This window comes from Gnatocerus cornutus, chromosome 1 (genome assembly GCF_029298725.1).
Source record: "Gnatocerus cornutus isolate USDA-ARS CGAHR chromosome 1, icGnaCorn1.1, whole genome shotgun sequence".
In the NCBI taxonomy this organism is placed as follows: domain Eukaryota; kingdom Metazoa; phylum Arthropoda; class Insecta; order Coleoptera; family Tenebrionidae; genus Gnatocerus; species Gnatocerus cornutus.
Genome location: NC_142233.1, coordinates 31616182 through 31643599, shown reverse-complemented (window position 1 = coordinate 31643599; position 27418 = coordinate 31616182). Strand labels below are relative to the sequence as shown.

Sequence of the window (27418 nt, the reverse complement as noted above, 5' to 3'; positions counted from 1 at the left end):
GATTTATTAGATATTTTTAGCCTTTAAAGTTCAAATTCTTAAAACACAACATTCTCCTGTTTAATTGTAGAGTTGTATTCGTTTTAATTTTTTTGACTTTTTTAATTGATATTCTACTTTTGGGTTTTGTTTTTTATCGTTTGTTCTTCTTTTTTTTTCATTTTAACTGAATGTTTATTTATATTTCATTTGTATAATGTTGATAATATGTTTCTATTTGTTCTATTTGTTCTCAATTCTTGTTCTTTTGATTTTATTGTTAGGTATACTTTCTTTTTTCTCATTTATCTACATATTTTTAACGCGTTTTTCTATTGTTTGTTTCCGTTGTGTTTATCTTTCTGTTCGTGGATTTCAGATGTTTGTAGGTCTTGTTACATTTAAGTAGATTTTAGCTTCTTTAGTTTATTATACTGTTTATTGGATTGCATTGAATATTTTTTGTATACTTTTACTGTTGAATTATTCAGTTTCTTTTTGTATTTTAAGTTTCTTTTAGGTATTCGCAGCTTGGCAATAAAACACGTTGGTCCACTTTTCACTTTATTTTCTGCCACATTTTCTTTTTAATACAATTCAAATAGATGCTACTTATTTATACACAGTGACGCATAATGAATCCAACGGCATAAAATACCTACAACTTACCTGTCAAAGCGGGATCTCGGTAAATACGTAAATCATTTTCGTTTTACGCAATCATTCTTTTTTGCAATTACAATTACTGACTTTTACTGCAGTTCTGCGGTGGAGAAACTCGTTTTTGTTTGAAATGCCACAAAGGCGAATTTATAGGGATCTTTGATTTTGATACTATAGAAGAAATAAGGTCGATGTATGAAACAAACAAATGAGTCACTGTTTAAGATCAGAAATTAAGTGAAAAAAAAGTTCCCACGAACTGCTACTGGTGGAAAATAAACTGCCTTTATCAGATTTTCTTGCAAAAAATGAATACACACGCTAAAGTGTTGTTGCGTCATTTTCAGGATATGGAAATGAAATGACGAAAGAGAAAAAGTCGTGGAAAGGATCACCTTCAGTGTGATTTCTGCAGATTTGTTTGTTGAGGATCGGCATTGAATGAACGAAAGAGGTTTATAATTAAATAATGATATATTTCCCAATGATGACGTTAACTAAATATTTACAATTTTATAGACGATAACTAAATTACTATCATACATAATTTACAAACTTTGGTTCTTTTTTGTAAGAAAATCTCCTCGTAGTTAAATAGGTGTATAAACAGCTTACAACTAGATCCTATTTAAGTGAACAAATATTGGTAAAACACACTGAGATAAAATTTTCATAATAATAAGTGACGTGTCTCGCGATATTATTGTCATTGTTTATTTATTGTCTCGACATTTCATACAAAAATAGCCAGTCTTAAATAATATTGTACAAAAAATATTCACTTAGGCATACAATAATTTACACTAAAGTTAGGTGAAAATTTACATCTCTTTAATTCTGGGCATAATAATATCATGATAAGGCACTCGAATTTGAGAACAAAGAGTGTTGTCTCCTGCTAAAAGATCTCGTCGGAGTATTTAAAGCAACTGTTTGCACACCACAAAAATTATTACAAAACCGTAAATTTAACAACCTAATCCGAACTGGAAAATTAAACACACACTGTGTACCAAAGAATTTACGCTAAATCCGAAATAATTTTCAGGTTAAATTATCTCTTTGACGTCATTCCGGAGCATTAACAACTGGCCATAACAACAATTCGAATAAAATAACAACAATTGCACTCAGTTACTATAACATGTCTTTCGAACGTCTGCTAAAATCTCACTAAAATCATCGTCGTTCTTAGCTACTCCGTTCTGGGCGATCTCGTACACTTCTGGGTAGTGACCCATCAAAGGTTCCGGCTTCACACTGGTATTAGGTAAGATCACAGACGTATGTTGGGCTTGGAAATTGTAAGTCACGTTCGAACTCAAATCATTTCTGTGGTAATTGTGATTCGAATCGATAATATTCGATTCGGTACCACCAAACTTGAGGTACTTGTCAAACTCACGAGTATCGACATCGCTATCGACGTCGCTTCTCTCTTCTTGACCCATAAACGGCTGTACCATGGTACTACTTTGGTACTGTGGTTGGTACTGTTCTTCTAACCCCGACTTATAACTCATGTTTTCTGCAACGTCATTCTTTAACCCACTGTATGGTAGGAATGTGTCTGGTTTAGTTTGGGACTCTGGAGGTTCGTACCCAGAGTTAGTACTAGGATAGTACTGTTGCATCCCAGCGTTGTAATAATGAATATTAGGGGTGTTAGCCATAGTGTTGAGATTATTCTGGTTGGTTCCCAAGAGCTGTTGGTCTTGGGAAGTAGCCACTGGTGGATAAAAAGTCCCAGTAACCACGTGTCCCTGCTCCACCGAGCTCTTATTAGCACACATAACGTACATCCCGTTAGCCATGGGCACCGAAGTGATGGGTTGTGTATTCGTGTAAGTACTATTGGGTCTGTAGTTTTGTACCCGCGTGTTGTAGCTTTGTTGCGCCGGGTTCGTTAAATTATTCGTGTGCTGTATACTCGACACTCTTTTTTCTTCAAAATGCTCTTCCATGGGACTCAACTCTGGTGTAGGCAACGATGCGTCCTCCCTCGGACTGTCTTTTGGACACTCCGGACTGTTCGATTTCTTCGGTTCCGGACTGTGCGCCGGCGACGCATCCGGAGTCTGCATGGAATACGGACTCTTCTGATAATTCTGATACCCCACGTAATTATACTGGTACTTGAAATTATCCGGACTGTATCGTTTCTCCTGGTACTCATTCCCAGCTCCGGGGCTCGGGAAATCCATCCCGTAGTTGTTCTGTTGCAATCCTGGCGATAAACTCGCATTCGGTATGTACCCAGTGTACCTCGGTGACATGTTAGGCAAACTAGGACTGGGTAAAGAAGTCCCAACCCTCGGGCCAGCACCGGAAGTGGCGCGTTGTTTATTGTGCTTCCGCCGTCTCGGTCGGTACTTGTAGTTGGGGTGCTCGGTCATGTGGATCACTCTCAACCTTTCGGCTTCTTCGACGAAAGGTCGTCTGTCTTGCGGCGTCAAAGAGCGCCACTTCTTTCCTGCGGACAAAAGAGACTTTTAGTGAATGGTCGGGTGGGCGGTGGTCCAAAAATCGTCTTGTTAATGAGAAAATATGGGCTCTGGGATGACAAATGCGTCATTGTCCGAAATTTGTTTTGATTTTTACGCACGAAGGAGAAGAGGAGGAATATAAATTAATTGTCGGTCATGTTTATGCATGGGAATAATTAAGAGAACAATTTATTAGCAAAGGTGGTATGTTAACAACGGAAAGGTTTTGCGCGGTGGTACTTTGGAACGTTTAAGTGCCAGATAAATGGCATACTTATCTCGTGATTTATCATTTATTAATTATTAATAGTGTTTTGTGTTGTTTACTAATTTTACACTATCTGCATCTATCTGCTTCGCAGATCGCAGCTGGAATTTTATTTATGGGCCGAGAACCAAACGGTGATTTACGTCCTAAACGGACGGTTTAGTTCGTTTGATCACTTCATTTAGCGGAACTAGAAGCAGGAAGTTCTTATCATATTCCGAGCTTATCGGGAATCTAAAAATTCTCCTCGCACACTAAACTTTCCCAGGTCAACAGTTTTAAACCAAGAAAGGAGAAAATAACGCGCTGAAAAACATGCAGGGAAAAATTTTTCTCGTTGCGGTCCCCCCTTTCTTATAATCGAGTTATTTTTTGACGGATATAACGGATAAAGCGTATAACCCGAATTTGGACGCTTTCTAACTCTTCCTCCCTTCCCTACACATCACCAACACCCGAATGACAATCACTTTGCCTCGCCAAAAATTTTGCAGTGTCATCTTCCAGCTCTCGAAAAATTACCAATTTGTCACCGAAAGTCCTAGAACGCGCCAATTTTTAGGCAACGTTGCCGTGGTGTATTAGTTGGTTGACCGCCACCCGCAGCGTTGCAATCGCACTGTCAATCACCAATCACGCCCCTCAATAATTAATCATGCTTGAACATAGTTATACCAGTTATCTATCTAAAGGCGTATGCCGGACTCGCTTATTCTCTTTATACGGAATGTTTTGGGCTTTATCTCGACTACCATCTACTATGTGATCCCACAACCTTATTGGTTATTATCCGTGAAAGAAGTGGACCATAAGCGGAGCCCTGCGTTACTCCACGAAACGAAAAACGCGAGTTTTGACTGCAAGAGTGGACTCTCTTTCAATTGATTGATGCTGGGTGTCCCTGGGGGGTCTAGTTAATACTCCAAGCGCGGCACGGCGCCACCTTAGTTAGGTAGCATACCTGCGGGTGATCACACTGACACACAACACACATAGTCTTCGAAAAAGGTGACTTTTATTGGGTTAAGACTGTCGTTTATTGCTCGTAATTTTGAAACGAGACACTCGGAAGCCACCAATACTATAATTAAAAATTCCGGGATTATAGAGCCTCAAATACATGATATGGAAAAAAGAGGCGACTATAAGAAACGATTATGACAAGAACAAGTGCCGCACCCTAAACAAAACACTGTCATCCAGACAGGGAATGACGAGCAGTGCATGATTGGTATTAATAATTCATGCTTTCAAAATCGTGTTGGTGGAACATACTTTTTAAGCTCAACTGATGTACAGTTAATACAATTTTTTTATACCATGTAAGTCTGGCTTTTGGTCAAGACAGTCCAAGTGGGTTGGATAGATCGAATTGTTAATGATGTTTAGAAGGAGACGGAGAATAAAGGGGGCTTTAGACTATCGCCACACGCTGACAACGGGACAAGTGATCATTTGTGCATATCTAAAATAGTGTCATTTATAATTCGCGATAATTTAATGCCACCTTAATTAGAGACAGACTCGAAGGAACATGCCCAAATTTGAGCACAATTATGCTTCTTGGCGTTTCTAAACCACCTATCAACGACTCTTCCACGTTCTTCTTAGAAAATCAATGCAATATGCATGGACTACCAAGAACCAGATTTATACCAAATAAAACTTCCACATCCATATTCACGTCGCGTTCATAACTGAGAAAATTTTTGACATTGACGCTGTTTTCCAAGTACTTCCGATAAACGAACACGTGTATATTCCCAACCAAAAACATTTCCAATTTCGCTGATTCACCATGAGTTTTTACATCGAAACACGGTCCTAATTAGAATAAATTTGAATTTCGTTGTTAGAAAAAACGTCTGGTAGGCCTCGAGTTTTGTTCGTGTTGGTAACCCTGTGACGATGTTTCGGAACTGTCAACATATTTCTGCAACATGCTTGGTACCTCTGACCTGTACAGCGTTAAAATTTTCAGAACATTTCTAGTTATTGACTTCCGGAATGGGTCAAGTAAATGGTCACACTTCTTGAATATTAAAGCTAACTGTTTATTTTTACGAAAAAGTACTTTTGCAAAGAAGTTAACAATTTGCACCTACCGTTATATTTAACGATCTTATCATGTGTGGGCTCAGGTGCACCCATGTACTAACTTTTCCTACATTTGGCTCAGATTTTCAGAGGTCGTACCGTACCTCATTTTTTAAGAATGGGACTATAAAGATGATTGTGATTTTTTAGAGGTTTAATCATTGGGTTTATGACAAGCTTGTCTTGGAAATATTTGAGGATTAACCGCATTGCGAGTATCTATTCATGCAGAGAGCAATATATACCTTATTAGAAGCTCACCATTGCAGGAATCTATTTATTACTTACTATATTAAATTTATTTTTTAAAGACACAACCTGCTGACATACCTACACCCGCAATCGCTTTTTTTAAAGAGAAATGCTAAGTGAGATGGGCGCTGCAGAGTCGTGAGTTGGAGTGGATAACTTGCGTGGTGGAGGAATTTGTATAACAAGGACAAAATTGGATTTTTACTGGTTGAGTAGGAAATGGGGCAAAATCGTGGCGTGTCTCAATGCTAGCGCAATAATATACAAAGATGGTGCGGTTTTTATTTTTCGGTCTCAAAAAAGGTGTGTTAACAAGCAGCTGTTTGACATCCAGCGAAATTTATGCGTTACTCATCCAGAATTGGACTTAATTTCGATCAGCTCGTTACAAAAACTGTCGTTAAAAATTCCGACCACGTCTGCCAATTTCATCGATTTGATTACCGCGAGTCGAAAATCCCTTCAACCTTCCACTTCTCGGACATGACTCAACACCTTCGAGAAATCCTGCCGGAGGTGCGGGAGAACGTGCTGCATATATAACAATAATGCAACATTGCATGTTGTTATTTTCAAGGCCGCACTGTATGATTTTCGAATTTGTGTGTCCGTCGATGACGCAAACAACTCGCGTCGTCCGACGCTAATAATTTTTGGTCGTTGAATCCTGTTATAACAGTAATGAATCTCGCTGTATAGAGGAGGGCCGACTGGCAATGTCTATTTTTGAGGAATAGGTATATAATTAAGATTCATGACATGAGCCAGGGCCGCCCGCGACTCTGTGATTGTGATGCAGAGTGGGTCTGTTAACGCGTGTCGGCCCGCCTGGCCTGGGTGCGGCTCTCTTAAGTACTGCTAATACCTCACATTGTCCGTTCGTTTAGCCAACATTATAAATTTATAACCTCCGATACCACGAAAGAACGACACATAAAAAATGTTCGGCCCTACAACAATCCTACCGACTACGCCGAAAACACCCCCATAAGTCTTATTAGTTTTGCACACGTCCACATTGTTAATTGTTTGATTGGTGTTAATTGTTTTATTAATGTTTAACGGTTGTCATCGGCGTGTTTTAAATAATGAAGCGGTTTCCAACCACAATTATGCGTTTTCACATAAACAGGTCAACACGATTTTTTACGCCAAGACGGTTCCGTCATATTTATTGCGCCGAGAAATATGTCGAAATGTCAATTTACTAAGAAAATGACTTGTCATTTTGATGACAAGACGCCGGACGGTTCTGTTTATGGCATCGGACGATTGGAATTCCGCCTGAATAATGTTACGAAGATGAGAGTTTTAAATGTGGTCGGGTGCTCGATGGGGGACTTGACCGGAAAGTACTCTTCTGGGTGTCCAAATGCCGTATTTTTCAACCGCCTAAAACCCGACTTTTACGGCCTAGTCCAAAAAGCGTCTTGAAAAGTTTTGTCACCGAAGTACTTCGACCCTCATTTTTGGTGAAGGAGCCGCTGAAGATAAATAATATTTGTGTTATCCCGCTCAGAACAGTAAATAAACTAGGTTATGGTGGTGAAAAACGCCACGATGACATTTCGCGGCGATAAAATTACCCGTTGACGTTTTATTGTTGTAAACGCAATCCTGTTGGTCGTCACCGTCAGGTTGTAACGTGCAATATTTCCTCGCCTCTAACCTAAATTAAAACGAACCTGTGAAAAATTCCCTTCGGTTGTTTTGACGGCAGTGTTGCCATCGGAATATCTCCATAAATAAAGTGAGATGTTCAATTAATAAAGGCCCACATAAAAATGTTTGACTAATTAATATGAGGTTAACCGAATTAAGTTTTTAAATGATTTTGAGATATTAATCAACCGCCTTGTATAAAAGCCCCGCTACGTTATAAATTAAAGAGACCCATCGTGGGCGTGATATTTTTGTAATATTTTTGTAGACCAACAACCATCAACAAAACGTCGTGATGTTATTATCGTGACCGTTTTTTCCCTTAACGACACGACATGATTTTCTTGTAATTACCATAATTATAATAATAAATTTCAATAAACATCAGAAAATCCTCAAATTTCGAATCGACGGACGGTGATTAAGAGTAATGCGTCATAAATATTATCGTTGGGTTTAAAACGGTGCAATTAAAATTATTACTGATTTAATAAGCAGCGAGGCAAACAACGTTTTTTCGAAGATGGAAACGTGGATAAAGAGGACTTCTTTGATTCAATATTTAACTTGTTTAAGTATGAGTAAACAGGGACGTAGTTGTAAAATTCGGCTTATCTGAGTGTTTACTTAATTGTCGTCTTCAGTACCAAACACGTGTTTCTTTAATCAGATTTTTACGTAAAAACCTGTCAGGTTCGGCGCCCAATCAAATCGGATTGGACTGATTTTGATCCGATTTATAAACCAACAAAAAAGAGTAATTGCAGTTGACTCCAGTTTTGTCTCATTATCTGGATTACGATGACGTGGACAATTTTTATTATGGACTTTCTGTACATAATTTCTAGTGGACTTTTATGGCAGATTTCTTTCTTTAATTAATTTTAATTTAATTTCAATAACTTAGTGCACGTTTCTTATTTTGACGTTTATTACGCTTTCTGCAACTTTGTGTGCTGCTTCTTTCACACTTAAAGAACAACAATAAAATATGGTAATAAAATAATTGTACAGGAGTTAAGTACGTTCAACGAAGAAGTCATTAATGGTGCATTTTATAGTGCTTGAGTGGTACTCTCAGATGGTACTACTGACGGACTTTAAGAAATTACACCTGAAGATGCAGGTATAAATATTATGAAAATTTACACTAAGTCGCTATGAGGAGTGGCAAACTATGGAAATTGAGCGTTTCGCTAGTTTTGTCTCGATATTACAGTAATTTTTAAATAAAATTTCATTAGTATGGAAAAAGCGTCTAGACAGAGGTACCACCACACGTCTAAAATATTTAATTTTTCGTTGTTTATAACTTTGTCATTGAAACTCGACTGCAACTTGTCAGTGTTACCAACCCATTTTGAATTGCCAAGCCAGCTTTGACCGTTTTGGTATCTCAAATTAGACTAAACGCGATTAGAATAAATTAAACTGCTCTGGTCGAAACAGTATTGAACTGCGTGGGAGCAAATTTAATGAGACGAAAGTTGGATTAAATTGGACCATGTTTAGTTTTGGATGGTTTTTCATATAAAAAAGATTTGTGGAACGATCTAAGTTGGTATCCCATCCATTGATACGTAAAGTGATACGTTAATTTTCCATTGTACTTGTTTGTTTACATCAGCTTTCTATGGTAATTAACAATATGTCATTTTAGAATTTATGTGTTAATTTTCTCATTGTGAATATAGCTTAAAACCGTAACATTGTTAGGTATTTTGTTCAATAGCTGTGTACTAGTTTATGTGCGGAAAGTGATACTTCCCGAACACTCGTAAATAAATTATTCCTGAAAGAGCAGAAATGAGGGACTTTCTCTGAATGTAAATTGATTCTAATAACGTTGAAGTTTGTTGGAAAAAATGCAGTTTCATTCAATGAGAGGAAGATGATTTCATTTCCGGAAGTTGGCACCACCAAGTTGTTTTTCTAAGACGCATTGCATGAATAATGCCAATTTCTAATTGCATAGAATTAGGGAGCCCCATGAGACATGAGTGCATAGCAAGGTCGTAATGGTTTCATTGAGATGTCTGTGAGTGGAACAGAGTTACCAAATTAGAGTGTGTTAATGAAGGCACAGAGTTGAGAAGCTCGTTATAGCGGGCAATTTGTTGGCATTGAATAAAAACAATCTAATTAATATCCCATTATTAACAATAAATTAGAGTCTAAACTTTACAACCCATAGTTACGTTGTGTAATTTAGCAAATAACGTCCACATTCTCTAATTATTAATTTTGCAACGAAGCAGCGTATAAACCACAGGGAGAAAATGGCTTTTTACATGTACGTCGCGTAAATTATGTCCGTTATACAGGCCGCGAAATGCTACAAAATATTCAATGGTAATAATATTCACACAGTGATGAATGTTATTATTTATTACATGTTTGTCTGTCAAGTTTATTGATGTCTTTAACCTCGACAAAAGCTGAAATCTCGTTTATGCCTCGTGCGCCACAACCAATGGACCTAATGGAAAAAACAAATTTTTCTCTCTCAAAAAACCAGTCGAGATTTTAATATAGATACAGTAGCACTTCTCTCAGTGGGTAGGAACCTCGTTAAAACTAATCACTTTTTAAGGTACCAAGGGTGTGTTCTACCGGAATAGTTCCTTCGGTACCGGATACATGACGTCATCGGAAGAGCTGTCATGGACACACCTTTTCGCGGTATGTTTAATGTTTTTTACAGGTAACCACAATTTCGGTACTTTCAAATTATGGACTGATATCGAAACGGGGTGACGACCTTTTTCTGCATCGGCGACAACTCTTGTAAATAAACCGAGTCAACACGAGATAATTAGAAGTATTTTATTTATTTGTTGGTTTATTGGAGCAGTGGAGCAAGGTTTATTTTTCGTGGTGTCATTGTTCGAGGGATTTTTTCTTAACGGGAAAAGTTGTTGTGCTGACCTCAATGGAACGCACCCAAATTCGTTCATAGAAAAATTGTTTTCGTCTCAAACTGAGAATTACAGGTATTTACATCATATCACTGATTACACTGGAAATCTAATAAAAGCGGAATTTTTCTCGATCGGTACTACTTTATCGCAGTAGACATTTTTCCTGTCGTTTTCCTGCAGGTATTTGTTTATGGAATTTCCTGCATAATCAAACAATGTCACGACGGGTATGTTAATCATTTGGCTGAAAAAAAACCTATTTGGATGCAGATTACATCTGTCTAGAAATTTGATGGTTTAATAATAGTCGGCAATTTAATGCGACTTGGAACAGAATTTTCAGAAAGGAATTACCGGGAACAGGTGTTTCGTATGATTTATTATTATTGATTATTACTGAGTTGGCGGAGTTTTAATTTTTCAGTTATTTGTGTATAGAGCTTGTGAAGTTGAGCCGCCGCGCCCGTGTGCGAGAGACGATGCGCAGACCTAAACTGCGCAGCGTTAAACTGGGAAGTCTAGAGATTATAATATATGGGCATATGGTGTCTTGGTGCGCTTCTCCCAGCCTGGGCGTCCGTTGACGGACACTTCGTGGTTTGTGGTGTTTAAAACACCGAAAAAAGAAGACGACCACGAATAAAAAAACAATAATAAATTTTAACGACCGAACCGTTATGCATCGCTTAGGCGAGAATAAAATTGAGAGAAATCAAATGACAAACTTTACACCCTACAATCAGAGAGAGTGTGTGCGGTGATGTATGGGCAATGGGCAGGCTGTCGGGCCTTAATAACAGAGCGGCGTAATAATACGTCTCGCGGCCAGTGTTGGTATTGCGCCCGCGCTCCGGTCGAAGTGAGCCGTGGCCGAAGGCGACCAAACCGATATGTGTCAATTGACCACACAGTTCGCGAAAAAGCGCTCCGGAAGTGAACATTGGAGATTTTCTTTTGAAACGCTTCTCGTTGGCAATCAGGCGAAACTAATCAAAATAATTTATTGCGAGGGTTTACGATGTGACGTCATTTTATGCTTTCTGTGTCCGTGCTTGTAGTATAAACTGTGCTATTCCGTCGACGCCAGTAAAACATTTTTCGCGCATAAACCAAGAGTGGTTTAACTATAAATGCGGCAACTTGTTGGAAACAACTACGTTGTTCCTGCTTCCTTTTTATTTTCGTGTAATCGGATCGGTTCCGTGACGCGGAAGCGACGCTTTGTTACAGTTTTTTCGCGACAGGTTAAAGCAAATCGAATTAAAACATCATTCTCCTAATTAAGAAGACATCCTAGAACTAAATCCAGCACAATCTACCGTAAACTAAAAAAAATCGTAAACAGCAGAGGCCCTGAAATGAAGCCTTGGGAGGCACGCAATGTGTATGTAAAGATAGAAGAGGTCCAAAAATGGACCTTTTGCGTGACGCCGCTTCCTCGCACGTATTTTGATCGAGCAGCCGGAAACGTCACCGCCATTATGACGGCAGCCCACTGAATATTTGCTTGTTTACCGTCGCCGTCTAGACGTCAGTGGTTCCCTTTTGGTTAATTGTAATTTATCGTCATTATACCGTACGATCGTTCACAAGCCAACAACATTAATGGCATGCGACGGACACATCAAGAATAAATCTTGAAAAATATTACAACCGGCGAACATTATAAATTATTCCTTCGTCTGTAATAAATTGACAGAAATCGCTTCATCATCCCGGACAGGCTTGGCAACCTTCGAATTTTCGACAACGGGCGTACCACACGCTCTCTATTAAAGAGTCAAGAAATGAAGAAAAAAAACGACATTTTCCTCTTCTATGGAGCATTTGAAAATATCCATACGCAATAAAATGGGTTATTGGCATACGTGACATAAAAATTACATAAAATGGTGGTGAGGCAGTAACAAACGTTTTGTTTACGAGTTGTGTTTTCTATTCCAGAAGCAATAATTATTTTATATATCGATAAACATTGTGGGATCGCCACACGCAGAAACGATAAACAAACGTCGTCGAAGAAGTGAAGAATTTTTTCAGGGGGTGAGGGTCGGGAAGAGCTATATGTATCTGTCGAAGAGGTTTGACACTGCATTCATCAGCTGTCCAAAGGAATCGTGTCCATGTCCGAGCATCGATATCATTATTAATACCCGTCCATCATGAACTATGCGTTTGTACTGGAACGGGTCATTTTTCAAAACTTGACGGAAATCGGGTTTATGGATGGCGGTGGCGCGCAGGTGGACAGTTGCAATTTTTAAACGGAATTGCCGCAAAACGACTACCTAGAAAAGCCGTCTTTGAAGAAGCTACAACTACTAAAAATTTTGCATCATCGCTGTAATGAGAACGGACGCGGCAATAAAAGAGAAAGAAGTATTTTCAGCATTTCTAACAATTGCAGACTTTTTCCGGTGAGTGTTGGCCCGGAGTATTGAGCTGTGAAGATGAAACGGGCGGGCAACGCGCTCCAAGTACGGCGCACCCCAGACAGGATGGGAGTTCCGCTTGACCCCTGCCCCCTATGCCCCCGAGGTCTCCAAAAGAGCACGAGGGTGTGGTTATTTAAACCATTTCGTAATTCATGATTACACTCTACACACACCGCTTTTTTTCGTTGGGCCGACGACACCTGGTGAACGTCTCCGAAGAGTTGCGCTAGCTACCGTACGGATTACTCCATATAATCTTCTAATATAGAGTGTGGGAGTATTCTTATGGGAATGTGACCCCTCGACCTCTCACCGGGGCGTTCCCAGCATTGTGCTACCTGTGTCGGAGTCCGGAGGGGTCCGCTAATTACCCGGTAATTGAGGCAGGAAGTTGAGAAATCATTGCTTGTGCGGCTGTTGTCAGTCTCTCTTGTTCTGAGACGAAAGACGAAATATGGGACATTATGAGTTGAGGTAATTGCAAGAAATTTGGCACAGTTGCGTGAGACGACAGGGACGGACTAAAAGAGAAATTAGAAAATTATATGGGTGGTGTAACTACGTTTCTTCCACAAGGGTCCACGAGTCTCTGTTTTCGAATATATCGCGATGACAAACCTAGACCTGAAATCTTCCTCAATTTACATGCTCCACCTCCGAACCCACGCCTCATCAAAATTCGGTAGAGTTAAGTGCACAATAATTAATTCCGCTTAATGACATAGGCGTGCGTTCGCCGTTGTAAAATTCTAATTAATCTCACTGAATCTCATGCTTTCTAATTCAGAAAGGACGCTTTCACGACACTTTTCAATCACATACGAAATTCACAAAATGCACCAAAAACTCGTTTACTCACAATGGAAAGTCATCTCGTCGTTTCAATACATCATGATATCACGTGGGCGCGTTTACACATTTCATTCCAGATGGATTCTTGGCATTTGGACGGTTGGCAAAAAATGGGAGTATCGCGATCTATGGTATTTTCGCAATCCTGACTCGGAAAAAAAAAAAACACCCACTGACTTTCTCACACACCTTATTTTATATTCACGGTCAGAGGCGGCGACTTTTTGGAATTTTAATGAGCGGAGGCAAAGAGGGCCGAAAATTTTCGAATTAATTATAGATTTGGCGGTAATAAAAAATCATGTCGAGGTGGATTATAATCAAATGAAATGCATTTCATCATTGTATCAGCGATACGTGAAATTGGAGTGCACATCCCAAAGGACCAAAATCTAATTTAAAGGTGTCATCACTTTGGATTGATCATTTTTAATTTCGGTGATAATTATTTTGGAGATGAATAATTAGCAATTTTCCAGCCAATTTTAAATCGTGACTTTAAGTTGGTCACAGTGAAAACAGCTGAAAAAAAGAGTGAAACTACTCAAATTCCTGAATTGGAATTCAAAATTTGAAATTTTCTCGACTAGATTTCTTTTAACTATGAATGAGTTGTCGGATCACCGTGTATATTTTCGAGTACACCGCACGCTTACGATAGTGGTGTATGAGCAAGGTCTTGTGGTTCAATGAACCGAAAAAATTGTTATCTTTTTATCACCACTTGTTCTTATTGGTTATTAAATGGCGCCTGAAATCCTTAAGAAAATATAACTATCTCTGTAAGTAAAAAAGTAACTTTGCGGAAACCCCATGGAATGTTTTCGCCTTTAAATTATCATAAAACGTTTCGGTCGAGTAAATTACACGATAAAAGATAAATTTAATTAATTTATCTTGTCCTTGCGTGTTGTTTCATTAATTTTGCAAGCATTATCAGGAAGGAGGGACTTTACTCGGCGGCGTCAATTGCCGAAGAAATCACGATTATCAACAACAACGGTCCGTTTCGTTTTGACACAGGTGAGCGATAAGCCACTGATAAGGAGTTGTGCACAGCACGATCGTTGGTATATGAGCGTAACAATTAATTATCGCAGAGGAAAGCGAACGTTTCCAATGAGAACTTAACGCAGAGGAAGTTTAATGCCGTATCTTCAGATAACACTGATAATAATCCCACCTACACGGGATAAGATAAAGATGTAGTAAACGAGCGAAATTAAAATCTTCATTATATTCGCAATTCCATTATCAATATCTGCTCGTAAACTCGACTCATAAAATCACAGACGACGGAAAATAAATTTCACGTCAACATTTTCCGAAGGAGGCGTTCAGTTTTTGATTGGGTTGGTCCTCTCCCCGGTATCTAGAATTGAGTATTCCGTCTGATTAAAGATTCCGATGATCAATTTCTAAAACAAATTGCCGTGGCACTAGTTCAAAACTAATTATAACCGGTGAGTCATACATGTCTGAATTGATAGATGCCTTTGAATTATCTTACGCAAGTCTTTAATGAAAATTGGTACAACCAATTTAACGCGTCATTATCATTCAGTGATAAAATTTCAATGCCTGTAAACTCAAAAGTGATAATACCTCAGTAATGGAAATTTAATTAGGGAGAAGTTTCTGGCAATCAAAAATAGCGTGGTACCGATGACAGTTACCTATACTATTTTTTATACGAATAGATCAAATAGACAAAGAATCGGAATTAGCAGAAATGTCACGACTTCAGTTGGTAACACTAATTGAAAAAGAAATGTCAAAGGCGAACAAATAAACGAGAGATTTAATTAAGAATTTTAATGATAATATCCATTGCCTTATTATTACTTAAACTCAAGTTTTGTAACATCACTTTGACATTTCGTTTCCTTTGATGGTGACAGTTTTTAATCACCAGTGCTACTAACTGTAAAAAATCCAGAGCCTTCTTTTCTCTATTTTTGCAATGGTCTATAGGTGTTGAAATGAACGCGTTAATGACTTAACCCAGGCATAGGTACCCACCCATGATTTATTATGGTATTTGCACACTTCCTACTGTTATACATAAATCACGCAGTATGGTAGTAGGAAGATAAAAATACTGCAAATAAATTTTATAATCATTAAGACTATCAACTAAACCCACATTGGATCGAAGTATGAACAAGAACATTCGAAATATGCTACTTATTATCGATGCGTAATATTAAATTAACATTGGAAACACAAGTATTTTAAACCTTCCACGCCAACACTTGCGCCTTTTTAACATACTTGCATATTTTCTATGAACGACCTTTACGCATAAGTAGTATCAAATTATAAGTCGTTTTATTACCTTTTCATATAAATATTCCAAAGACGACCATAAAATTCTTTTTGAATTAACACACTTGCGCATCAAGATTTTTTCGTATTTTTCTCCACGTGTGTTTTTTGTGGGCCAACGCTCGACCCTCAACCTCTTCAAATTCCAAAATTATCTAAATAAATCTGTCCGATAAGAGTAGTAAATTTCCTAACATAAAAATCACTTCCATACTGTGACAATAAAATAATACCAACGTATGGAATAGATATGTACCTAAGCATCAAGAATGAGTTTTAATCTTAACGATTAATTTTTTTATCAGTATTTACCCGCATTCGCCACGTTCCAACACCTCCAAGGTCTAAATTGCGTGTCGGAATGATAAACCAGAATCTCATTTGCGATCCGTTTGCGAGTCAAATCAGGCGAAAAATTAAAACGACAAGAAATTAGCGCGCGATATCGCTGTCAATAATTTATCTGGTAAAAGTGGGCGACGAAGGAGACGATTTTCCGGTGGTGAAATCGATTTTTCGCGATTTAGGAGTCTGGTGGGCCTTGTATTTTTTTGCGTGTTGGTAGCTCTAATTTTAACCTAAATCTGTCAGTCACGCTGCTAAATCGCCGTTTTGGCGCTGGCCTAAAGCCGCCTTTAGAATAAATGAATGAACAAGAGTGAATGAACGTGTAGTCACACGTCCGAACAATAGACCCTCGGATCTGAATTGTTTTACTTATAACTGCCTCTTTTACAGTTAGGCGTTTATCTGCGCCACGGCTCATCAAACGAGAATCGCTCATTATGCAAACGTCCGATAAATTAAAACCATTTGTATTCAAATAGAACGTGAAAAAATTGCCAAATCTAAATAAGTCATCTGTTGAAAGTCATGATTCCGATAATTAGAGGTTACGAGATTATACAGTTAAAGGACGATGATGGCCATTATTATGGGTTGGATTCAATAATGGTACCGAGATTATAGCTTGCGGTGTGCACTTAGACCGGCGATCTATAAATAAAAATTTCGTCCGTTTTGTCTGGTGTTATTGAAAATTATCGGCTCGTTCTTTTTTTTCGGAGAAGAACGCATCGCTAAATCAAGACACGAACCCTCTTTTAGTCACGTGTTTTCTACATCCGTTCAACGCGACATACTGACTTATAATAACGGAAAATCAACGGCTTCATGTTCCGACACTGTTAAAAATTCACCAGACATAACCTAACTCAACAAATATGTTGAATAAAATGCGACGCTGTCTGGGGTTGCGCCGACGAGGGATGAATTCCAAAAAATAATTGCTGCTACTTAATCTCCAATTGCTCGTTCCAATTACATGTAATTGTGGCTACCCACGCGCCACGTATTATTTTGAAGAGTGAATTAATGGAAACGTCAATAACGAATAAAAATTTAAGGAGGTAGATATTTTTTATGTCAGTGTTATTGCCCATTACATGACCAATTTGTTCTGAATAAGATGAATGTTGATTTAACGAAGCTTTGACGGTTTTATTGCCTGTTCGACGCATTGTCCATTAATGTTTTATTGATCGCTGCTAGAAAAGTTTCTTTTTCTTGTAAAAGTTGGTAATTTCCACCAACTGACACCTGTCAAAATCACATGATAAGCTACTTAGTTTCTCACTTTACTTAGCACGGTTCCCAGGGTCTAGTTTTGACGACCCTGTAAAAATTCATATTTTAATTGGCAACAGTCATTTTTATTCAGGTTTTTCCTATTATAACGATAAGTTTTCAGATATTACATAAAATCGATGGCTGATAAACTACAAGGTCACTTTTCAAATTTTAAGTGGTCTATAAAGTTTTCGAGGTAACAAAATTTCAGCTACAAATCGAATTTCTGTTACAAGCGAATAAAAAGTTCCGAAACGGTGTCGCAGACAATTAGACTTTCCCATTTTGGTTGTTTACGGGTCAGATGACCGGCACTGACCGGATATGTAGTGGTCAGTTTGTCATTATTTGTCGGACAATGATCAGCGAAATTTGTGATTGAGTAGGCTGTGGGCTTAACGACAGGGGGATATTATAACAAAATTGTTAATTAATGCTGTTTAAGATTACATGGAATTCTTTGAAACATTTAATTTTTGTAAATACAGGGTAATTTTGAAATAGTAGCGGAAAAAAATTACGGCCTTACGGAAATGCGTAGAAGACGTTTTTGGTGGTTTTTATTAATTTTAAGGTAAATCATTTTCGTAGCATGAAAATTGACATCAATTTCTTTTATTTTTTTCTTAAAACTGCGACAGCAATTGAAAAAACGAATCCTGTCAACTTCCTTCATTTACAATAAGCTGTAATGGATTTTTTTCTGCTTCTATTTCAAAATCACCCTGTATACTTGTCCACCAGTTTTATATATAACGATTTGGAATTTTGTAGAAGAATCACAAAAATTCGGTAAAAAATTGTAGAGAATTTAGTTTTATGAAGGTTTAGGAATATCAAAAACAGAGTACAAATTACCAATAGTAGGTATATTGATATTAAATAGTGTAAATATAAATTTCCAAAAATAAATTGGTACTATCGAAGAAAAAACAGTATCGAAACAAGCATATTCTAATTTGAAATGTTTTCTAACCGAAAACGCCTCTTTGACATTTAGAAATTAAATATCAACTGATTATATCATGTTTCATGACGTCATGACAGATCTGAATGTTAAAATCGCCAGATGACAGAGCAGCCAACATTTAAAAATGTACGGCTTAGGTCAATTTTTTTTGGTGTGGTACTTTTATTTATTAGAAGGGTTTTTTTTCCATTGGCCCCTGGTAACTGAATTTGTTTTGTGTTAGCAACTAAACAGTGGAAATGCCGACGTGTTTCTGTCAAAAGCGTCAAATTTTTGTTTTATCCGAGTTTATTTGTTTATTTATAAGCCCGTGACGGTTGTAAATTTTTTTCATTATTTTTCATACCACGTCCCCGCCTTCGCATAATTCTTATGAGTCGCAGTGTCGGCAATAAAACGACGAAGCGTACTTACGATCGAAACCTCAATAATAAAATAGCGACGCGTCGACCAGTGGACACGATAACATTACACGTTGTATCCTATCATTAGATATAAACAAGTCATTCAGCCATTTTCTATGCTGGATGACCTTAAAACAAAATAAAGGGGAATAATTGGAGAGTAGCGTGGATTGGCTGTTCGTTCGTTCGATGCCAGAGCGTATCCAATGAGCGGTGAGGGCAGTCCGACCGGTACTTGAGCCAAAACCCCATTAATCCATGGCTAATGAGATGCACAAATCTTGTCCAGTCGCGGTACTCGCCACGCTCACTAGATTACGTCCGAAATTATGCGACAATTTTCTTTACACTCACCTAACATCTTGCTGAGATCCGCGTTGTGCAGGTCCGGATTTTCATCGGCTAACTTCTTTCGTTCTACTTTTGCCCAAACCATGAAGGCGTTCATAGGTCTCCGTATTCGGGCTTCCTTGGGCACTTTTTGTCCTTGAGCACCAATTTTCGGCACGAAATTAGTCCTTGTTTGCGTAAACACCGGCATTGTTTCCGCGTAACTCGGCCGAATGTACTCGTTGTTGAATCGGTTCGTGTCGTACCGGTAGTCCCCGTAAACATTTTGACTCATATCACCCCAGATCTCCTGAGTTTTGGGGAGGACTTGGGGGAGAACCTGAGAAGCAGGAATCATATCTTGGTCTTGGTACTCATAACGGGGGGTTAATTGGTACTGGGGGGGAAGGAGCGGGGAGGGCGAGCTGGACGGCGAAAGACAGTTGTAGTGGTTGGCAGTCGTCGGGGACGACGTCGTGTCGTCCATTATCCTAGAAAACAAAACACAACTTATAACACTGCAAGTACCTTTGTTTTGATTAGAACTAATTTGAACTGTGACGGATCTGAACTAAGACGGTACTAACAAATATTTTGAAATTGTTTATCACGAAACTAATCAATAAAAAAACACTGATAAACACGTGTCGTTGAGTACTTTACTTAATTGATTGTCGATTGCACTTAATTGGTAAGTCATCGAACATTCCTGCAAAAGTACCCAATCACGAAAAGTACCACTTTGGGAATTTTGACCATGAAATGATAAATCGAGGATGTGGTTCTGGTATTCATTACCTCATTAGTTCCCAAGTGAAAATCTTTTGTAACTGCTGATTAGATAACAATTTAATTTGGGCTTATGAGGATTTTATTATTCCGAGATGTTCCGGTACTAACACAAGGAGAATGTGCTTAATTTTATACTTATTTGATTTCAAGCGTTCACTAATTTGATTACATGTTTTGAGATCAAAAATACAAATTTAAAATTAGTACTTTAATAAGTAGTTTTAATTTATTCTTTTCCACTGTCTGCTTCACTCGTAATTTTTATGCACCTTTTGCAATTAATCTAAGTCAAATTTTACAATCTGTCAGCTGTTGTGAAATCCGCAACTTATTTATTATCACCTTGATAATGATTTTTTAGACAAGTGTTTCTCGGTAAATTTTACTTCCAATCGCAATTCCTGGGTTTGTCAATATTACAGATTTCTATTTACCACTCAAACTGCTTATCCAGAAGCACATTTTTCAAGCAAAACCTGGTCTAATCACCTACATAAAATCAAAACAATGTAAAATTGGTTTAATGTAAATAATAGCGCAATTATACAATCGTAATTAAATTAAATTGGATCGTAAATTGTTAGCTTAAATCAAGATAACCGTTACATAAAATAGCCATGTTATTGCCGTCGCAGTGGATATAGTAATTATATTATTAATAATAAATTTATTTTATCGTAAAATTCGCCGACGATTCGGTGGTTTGCGAAATGTGATAAGTTGATAAATAAATTCTCAATTGTTAATTACAAAATGACGACATTTCAATAGAAAAAAATTAAAATTTCAACACCAAAGTAACAAATTTTGCGTTTTAAGGAGTCGTGCGTTTTGTAATTATAAACATGCGATAAGCGTTGTCGCAACTTTCCGCTTATTTAAAAATCACGGCTGATTTCACTGATATCAATAGTTTATATTTCTTTTATTACTAATTAATATGAACGATAGTACTGATAAAATATAGACTAGAAACTCTGTTTTCTCAGCTTATCTTATCGCAGTTGCCTGGATATTATACTCAAGTCTAACGTTCAGTGTTCTTTATACATTTATTTCAAAAAACTTAATTAAAGAATGCCTTTTGTAGTGACCAATAAAACTGTGACAAACCACTCTAATCTCTGATTGGTTTGTTGTAATGAAACTCATTATGATTTTAATTTCTCACTAAACTCTGTTTTCTTGGATTACAGTAAGTCCCATAAATTATATGGGAATTATCGATTTAATGTTATCATAATTACTAATCTAGAGCCACACTTTGTCCGAAAAAAGGTTCACAAGAGAGTTTAATTAATCAGTGAATTAATTAATTCAATTGATCAACGAAAGCATTGTAATTTGTGCGCTGAATGCGAATTAACTATGGCTATGACTTTGTTTGTGAAAGGTTCCATAAAATATCCATTCAAATGCCCGTAATTAATTAATTGTGACAAATCCAAAGAAATGTTATTCAAATTATAATTAATTAGGGACACCGCGCCCTTCGTAAATTTGTTAAAGCTGAACAATTTAATCTTTACTAATGAAATTAATTTGTTTGGTCTAAAATTATAGTTCATTAATTTTGAACAATTGACAAATTATTATTTCGACGTTCAATCGAGTTTTAAAACTGTCAACGATAATATTGTTTCTGTAGATTTTAACTTTGACTATTTGATTTGATTTTTGAGTAGATAATTTAATGATTACAAACTGTCTTAAATTACAATTCATTTATTCTAGTATTGCCCACTGATCTACGATTTAATCAAGATTATGACGCGTGAACTGTCATAAATCTTTGATTCAACACAGTTTTATGTTTCTCTTTGATGGAAGTCATAAATGTCATTAAAATGAGTTTTATAAATGATCAATCAAGATCAAAATATTTTATTTTGTTTACTTCTAAGAACTCTGAATGCAAAATAGCGGCCAATTACCGCAAAGCGATTGTTTATAATACAGAGTGATGAAAAAAAGGCGCCTGAGCTACCTATCATCTTGAAGCTAATTCTTTCCTAAGCCCAAAATTGAAAACAAAAATAAAATTTGAGCTTTTTTATCTAAACTTTCGTTTATACACGATCAAACTCTATTTGGATAAAGTTTTTATAACAATTTCATTGTTTGTCATAACATTTTTTGCAGTTAATGATATTCTATATCAAAAAAACAACAAAAAGTACTTTTTTAAACTTTTAAAAGTACCATTTCTTGGGTTTGCAAAAAAAAATTTAATGTTGTAACATTGTAAAGCTCTTAGTATTAGTTGTAAGTAGTTGCTCTTAGTATTATGTAGTTGCTTAGTTACGGAGACTGTCGAATGTAAAATTTTATTAAAAAGGGTCGACCAGCATTGGCCATTTTTTTCTTTTGAAAAAAATCATTTTTTAAAGAAGGAATAGGTTTAGATTAATTTTGCTTTAATTTCCGAGATAGTTGACTGAAAACTACATGGTACTTCCACACATGTGCGCCTTTTTTTCATCACCCTGTAGGTATAGACAATGAGTTTGAAAAACTGTTGATTAAATCAAAAATTTGATTTTGATTTGATTAATTAAATCGTAATTGTCCTCCAAATCATTCAAATCAGTCTCTTAAAATGTGCCAAATTGAGATGAAATTTTGACCAAGCCAGATATTTTCTAGAGCTACAAGACTAAATTTTATGACTCTATGATCACACTTTGTCCTAATCATTGATCATTTTAGCCGTTGAAGCAAGTCTGATTGCCTTTTGAGTGTTCATTTGAAATTTTTATAATAACTTTAAAAATTGTGATTGATAAATTGATAGAATTTAATCAAGACACATGTACCTTCTTATTGATCAACATTCTATGATATGACTCTATTTCTTTATTTTAAGCTTCGTTAGTCCAGAAAAACTGATCAGTTGGATATTTAAAGATGTGTCTCATTTCGTCATTGTAACTTACCAAAAACTAGTTCTATGATCAGATCTTGATGGCCGTTATCAACTTTTACTAAAAGCTTTTTAATGATGCCTAATCATATCTTGTTATATAAATTAATCAACGTCTGAAACTAGTCGGTTTGATTTGTGAAGCAGAAGGAATACCAAGTGTGCAATTTTGATCACAACAGAACTTTCTACGACTTCAGAAATCATGACTATGACCTGATTTTGATACAGACTTTATTGAATGTTAGATCAGAACTAGTAGCTGATCGAAATTGGAATATGATGTTGATCAAAGGATTTTGTGTTTCTTTTCGAAGAACACTTTAATATGAAGTCTATGATCATATCCTGTTGCGGGTATCTATGATCACCCGAGATTGAACCTGATTTTCAGAAAGCCTCTCAACGATGCGTATAACCTGTCATAAAAATTGATCGTACTGATATTGATCACTGGTGGCGTACAAATCGAAACTCGTTTGTCATACATCAACGTTTTTCGCTCACCACCGGTAGACATAAGCACACACTTATCCGTTTTTTCCCGCGTCAATTTGAAAACACATCTCTCGACATAGATGAAATGCCGCAAATAATTGCGAAAAACCATCTCTCCCCTCGAGTTAAGAGCCGTCCATTAACATAGTTGCCGGTTGATTTAAACGTGATATCGTGCAGCAAATGTCTTAATTATTGACCAATGCGACGGCGCGAATCTAAACGGTCTGCTAAAGCCTTTTCAGGAGATCCCAGTTAGCCGGGTCCGAAACAAAAACCGGAGCAGTCTTGGGATGGTGCACGTGAGACGACTGCCGAGAATACATTTTAATGTGAATTATTTCCACTGAAAAACTGTCTCCTTATCTGCTGCCAGTTTTTGCAGCGGACGCGTTTTAGTGTGTGGAATTTTCAGAGGTTTTCGGGTTTTGACTTTTGCTACTTTTTTTTGAGGACATGGAATGACGCGAAACCTGGATTGTTGGCATTGTTTAAAGCCTGAATAAATTGAAATAAGTCGGGTCGAGATTAAAAATAAGTCCGTGGGTTAACGCGAAACGGGTGATTACTGTTTACTTTGACGTTATCGCTTGGAAATTTTTGGAAAATCTCAATTTCTGACTGCTCAATTACCTACACTACTGGAAATGTAACTCCAAATTTTACATTCTCAACGCTCGTGGCTGCGATATCACTTTAAAATTACTGAATTAGTTGCAGAATTTTGCTAATTCTTTAATTGCCGTGTTTAGTTTGGCGTAAGACATTGCATGTGACTTGGCTTAGAATTTCGTGGATTTAACACTGTGTTCACTGAGATTAAAAGACATCAAATAAAAATATTTCATAAACCTTTACAAACAATTGGATTATCACTGACTGTTCTATTTTTAATTCCTATCACTTATAGTAAATATTCTGTGAATGAATGTCTGTCGAGATTTGGTTCTTTCTTGTTTCCAAGGTGTCAGCCAAACAATAAACGTGACATTTTAGATTAAATTACTTGAAATTGTGCCATTGATTAAGAGCGCAGGGATAAATTTACAGTTTTCTACTTTATCGCCATCAATGGCATCACCAAAACCGATTTTTTCAATACGAATTTTTGCCTGAGACTTACGTGTCGTGCTAAAGTGATAATTATTGAATTTAGGATTCTTAATACCAACATTTTTAAATTGTGTTACCAAATTGGCTTTAATTAAAAAAAATTACAACTTAATTAACTAAAAAAAAAGTCAAAAACGTCCTAAAATTTTAATGTATTTTTTCTTGAAAAATATACAAGGTGCATGTTTTCGAAATGCATGTACAAAAAGAGTGTTGTAGTTCCTTGTCACAAATTGAACTTATCAAGAGAAAAAAAGTTTTAATAATGGTCTTTTTGTTTTAAAGATAAAATTACACAAAAATTTCAATAAATTTGCTGGTGCGCCACTGAAAGTTAACAAGATCGAGTTGCGGGTTGCTTAGGAAACATTTGAGGTGGGTTTTTTGCCAGTGTTGTAGAAAGTTCGTGGATTGGGGTTAATTTTACCTTGTCACTTTTTGATTTAAAAATTGCGTTTTCATATTTTATACTCCTTCTGGAACAGCGCAGAACTGTTTTATACATGTATTTCAAAAACAGCATGTATGTATGACATATTATCTTGGTGATAGACAACGCTCGCTTCGCTCACCCTTGGTAGATCTGACGCTTGGATTTTTTTTTGTTTAAAAAGTTCCTAAAATAATTTTCTATGAAACAAATATTCGCCAAAAAAAACGTTTCGTTTGAACTATTTGAGGAACTCGCTTCGCTCGCTCGCTCACAACTGAGCACTGCGTTAGAGAAACCTCTGTTTGACTAATTATATCAAAATTTGACTTAAATACATTTTTTATTTCCAGCAAAATTTCAAAATTTTAGTTACTGTTTTTCATTATTTCTGCTATAATTTAATTAGCTCCGACATGATATTTTGACAATTTCGCATTTAAAGCAAACGTCAGTAAACAGAGCACGTAAACTAAAACTGCTGTCTCATTTGTTGTTTTGTCAATGACGTAGAGCGCGTGTTAAAATAACAATTTGACTAAATCTTTCATTTCTGAGTAAAATTGGAGTAATTAAAAGATTAGTTTATAATGCGGGGTAAAATTAATTAAATGTGTGACCGTCGCTTTTAATTTTAAGCTCACAACTTATTAACTAAAATCCCGAAAAAACTAAATAAACAAAGACTCAAAAATAGTGAACGAAATAAAAGAATAAAAATATAGAATTAATTAAAGGCGGAACGAAATTAATGTTAGCATTAAAGAGACTTATGTTGGTTGAGCAAATATTTGAAATCTGGTCCTATTGTTCTTGTCATTTGTTATTTTTGGGGTCCATTCAGCAGGTGTCAGAACTAGTAGATTTGTCATGAATGGTACTTGCAGGAAATCAATCAGTGCAACATGTATAGGTTCTTAATTTTGTAGAAAAAGTAGTGTTACAATGTAATGAGCTGATTCCGATTGTATTCCTCCGAGCGTCTGCATTCTTCAGGTACTCAGTTAAAGATACATTTATTACACAAAGAAAGGCCGGAAATGGACCGCAAGTAGGATAGTTTCCAAAAGACGTTCTTTTGAATTTATTAAACGTAAAAGGGGTGGACAGAACCGCAAGAAAAATAGACGGTACTCTCCGTCGCCGTCTTTGATTCTCGCGATTTACATACAATACTCTTGATTCCAGCCAGAAAAGTGTATCATTTTTGTGCGCCAGCAGTACCGAAATTCATAAGCTAGGTCAAGGCAGTACCACGAAACAATGGTACTAAAACGATCGGATTTTGTTCGATTTTAATTACTATTGCGGCTCAAGTCGCGGTTTAGGTTAGGCCGGTGCGAGAATTCCTTACAGTACCTGACCAAAATAAATATAAGTACTTACGGGTACGTAAAGGTACTACTACAATCTTCATCGGAGGCCATGTTTTTTAAATAGATAATCGATCACGTAACGAAATCACCTGTCTCTGTAAACTTTATCACCACTTCATCTATCAGTTTCGATTGCTACATTCTATGATCTGTTAAAGTCGGATTAAGAAACTTGTGTTTGTTCGCTTATTTAACAAGCAAACACGATCCTCCTGTTTACATTAAATCCACTAAACTAGTGTCACTCTCGTCACTATTCTCACTGGTAGTACCATCTCACTGGCGCGTACCGACGTCCGCCGCTCCTGCCATACTCGACACGTTCGTCGACGACGTCGTTTACATCTAAGCACACTTGGTTCCGTCGGACGAGTCGACTCGATGGGAACTACGTACGTGCTAACTCAGACTCGCGTTCGGTGTTACTGAACAGTGGGCTGTGTACCCGCCATACCTAGGTAGGTAGGGTAAAGGTAAGGTTTACCTGCGCGCGTGTATACTGACTCGCGTGGCCGTCGCTTGTACTACACTTTGGTGTCGGTTTCAGTTTCAGGTTTCAGCAAGCAACCTCCACAAAAATATACATACGCACTTATAGTCCGACGGCCGTTTTATGAGCCACTGGAACTAATCTACGAGGGGGCTATTTTTTATGAGATGGTCTAACGGTTACTATTACGAAGCGAGAACACAGAGGATTGGTACCACCGAGGCTCTGACTTAATCTTCAAGGAGCAGTGTCATCTTCGGTCAGCTTTCTTTCTTCTGGTCTTCTTCATGCTCATCCCTCATCCTTTATCTTACTTGGTTCTTTTGTTCTTTCTTTGGTCTTCTGTCGTCATCATCATGGTGTTCCTTCTATTGTCTAGCAGTTCCGCTAATTTGGTTTTCTTTGAATAAGCAAGTGTTGATTTTCAACGACGTCCTAGAAGATCTTCTGAATTTTGCTTGGTCATACCATCACGATATGACTTTTATCATTTAATGATATTTCTTATTTGAATACAAGT

General features: G+C 37.0%; 1 protein-coding gene across 1 annotated transcript; it reads right to left on the bottom strand.

The window, feature by feature from the left end:
• Nucleotides 1-1097: 1097 nt before the first annotated feature.
• Nucleotides 1098-26874, bottom strand: Sox15 (Sox box 15 transcription factor). Its single transcript, XM_088043125.1, has 3 exons — nt 26419-26874; nt 19301-19767; nt 1098-3115 (listed from the first exon to the last, which is right to left on the bottom strand). The coding sequence occupies exons 1-3, from the start codon at nt 26457-26459 to the stop codon at nt 1773-1775; spliced, it is 1851 nt and encodes a 616-aa protein (XP_087899251.1). The 5' UTR covers nt 26460-26874; the 3' UTR covers nt 1098-1772.
• Nucleotides 26875-27418: the final 544 nt, after the last annotated feature.

Coding starts and splice junctions, on each gene's coding strand:
- Sox15 (XM_088043125.1), bottom strand. CDS start 26,459: ATGGCCTCCGATGAAGATTGTAGTAGTACCTTTACGTACCC. Junction 19,768..26,418: donor AGTAGTACCTTTACGTACCC/GTAAGTACTTAT, acceptor TTTGTTTTCTAG/GATAATGGACGACACGACGT. Junction 3,116..19,300: donor GGATCTCAGCAAGATGTTAG/GTGAGTGTAAAG, acceptor TTTTGTCCGCAG/GAAAGAAGTGGCGCTCTTTG.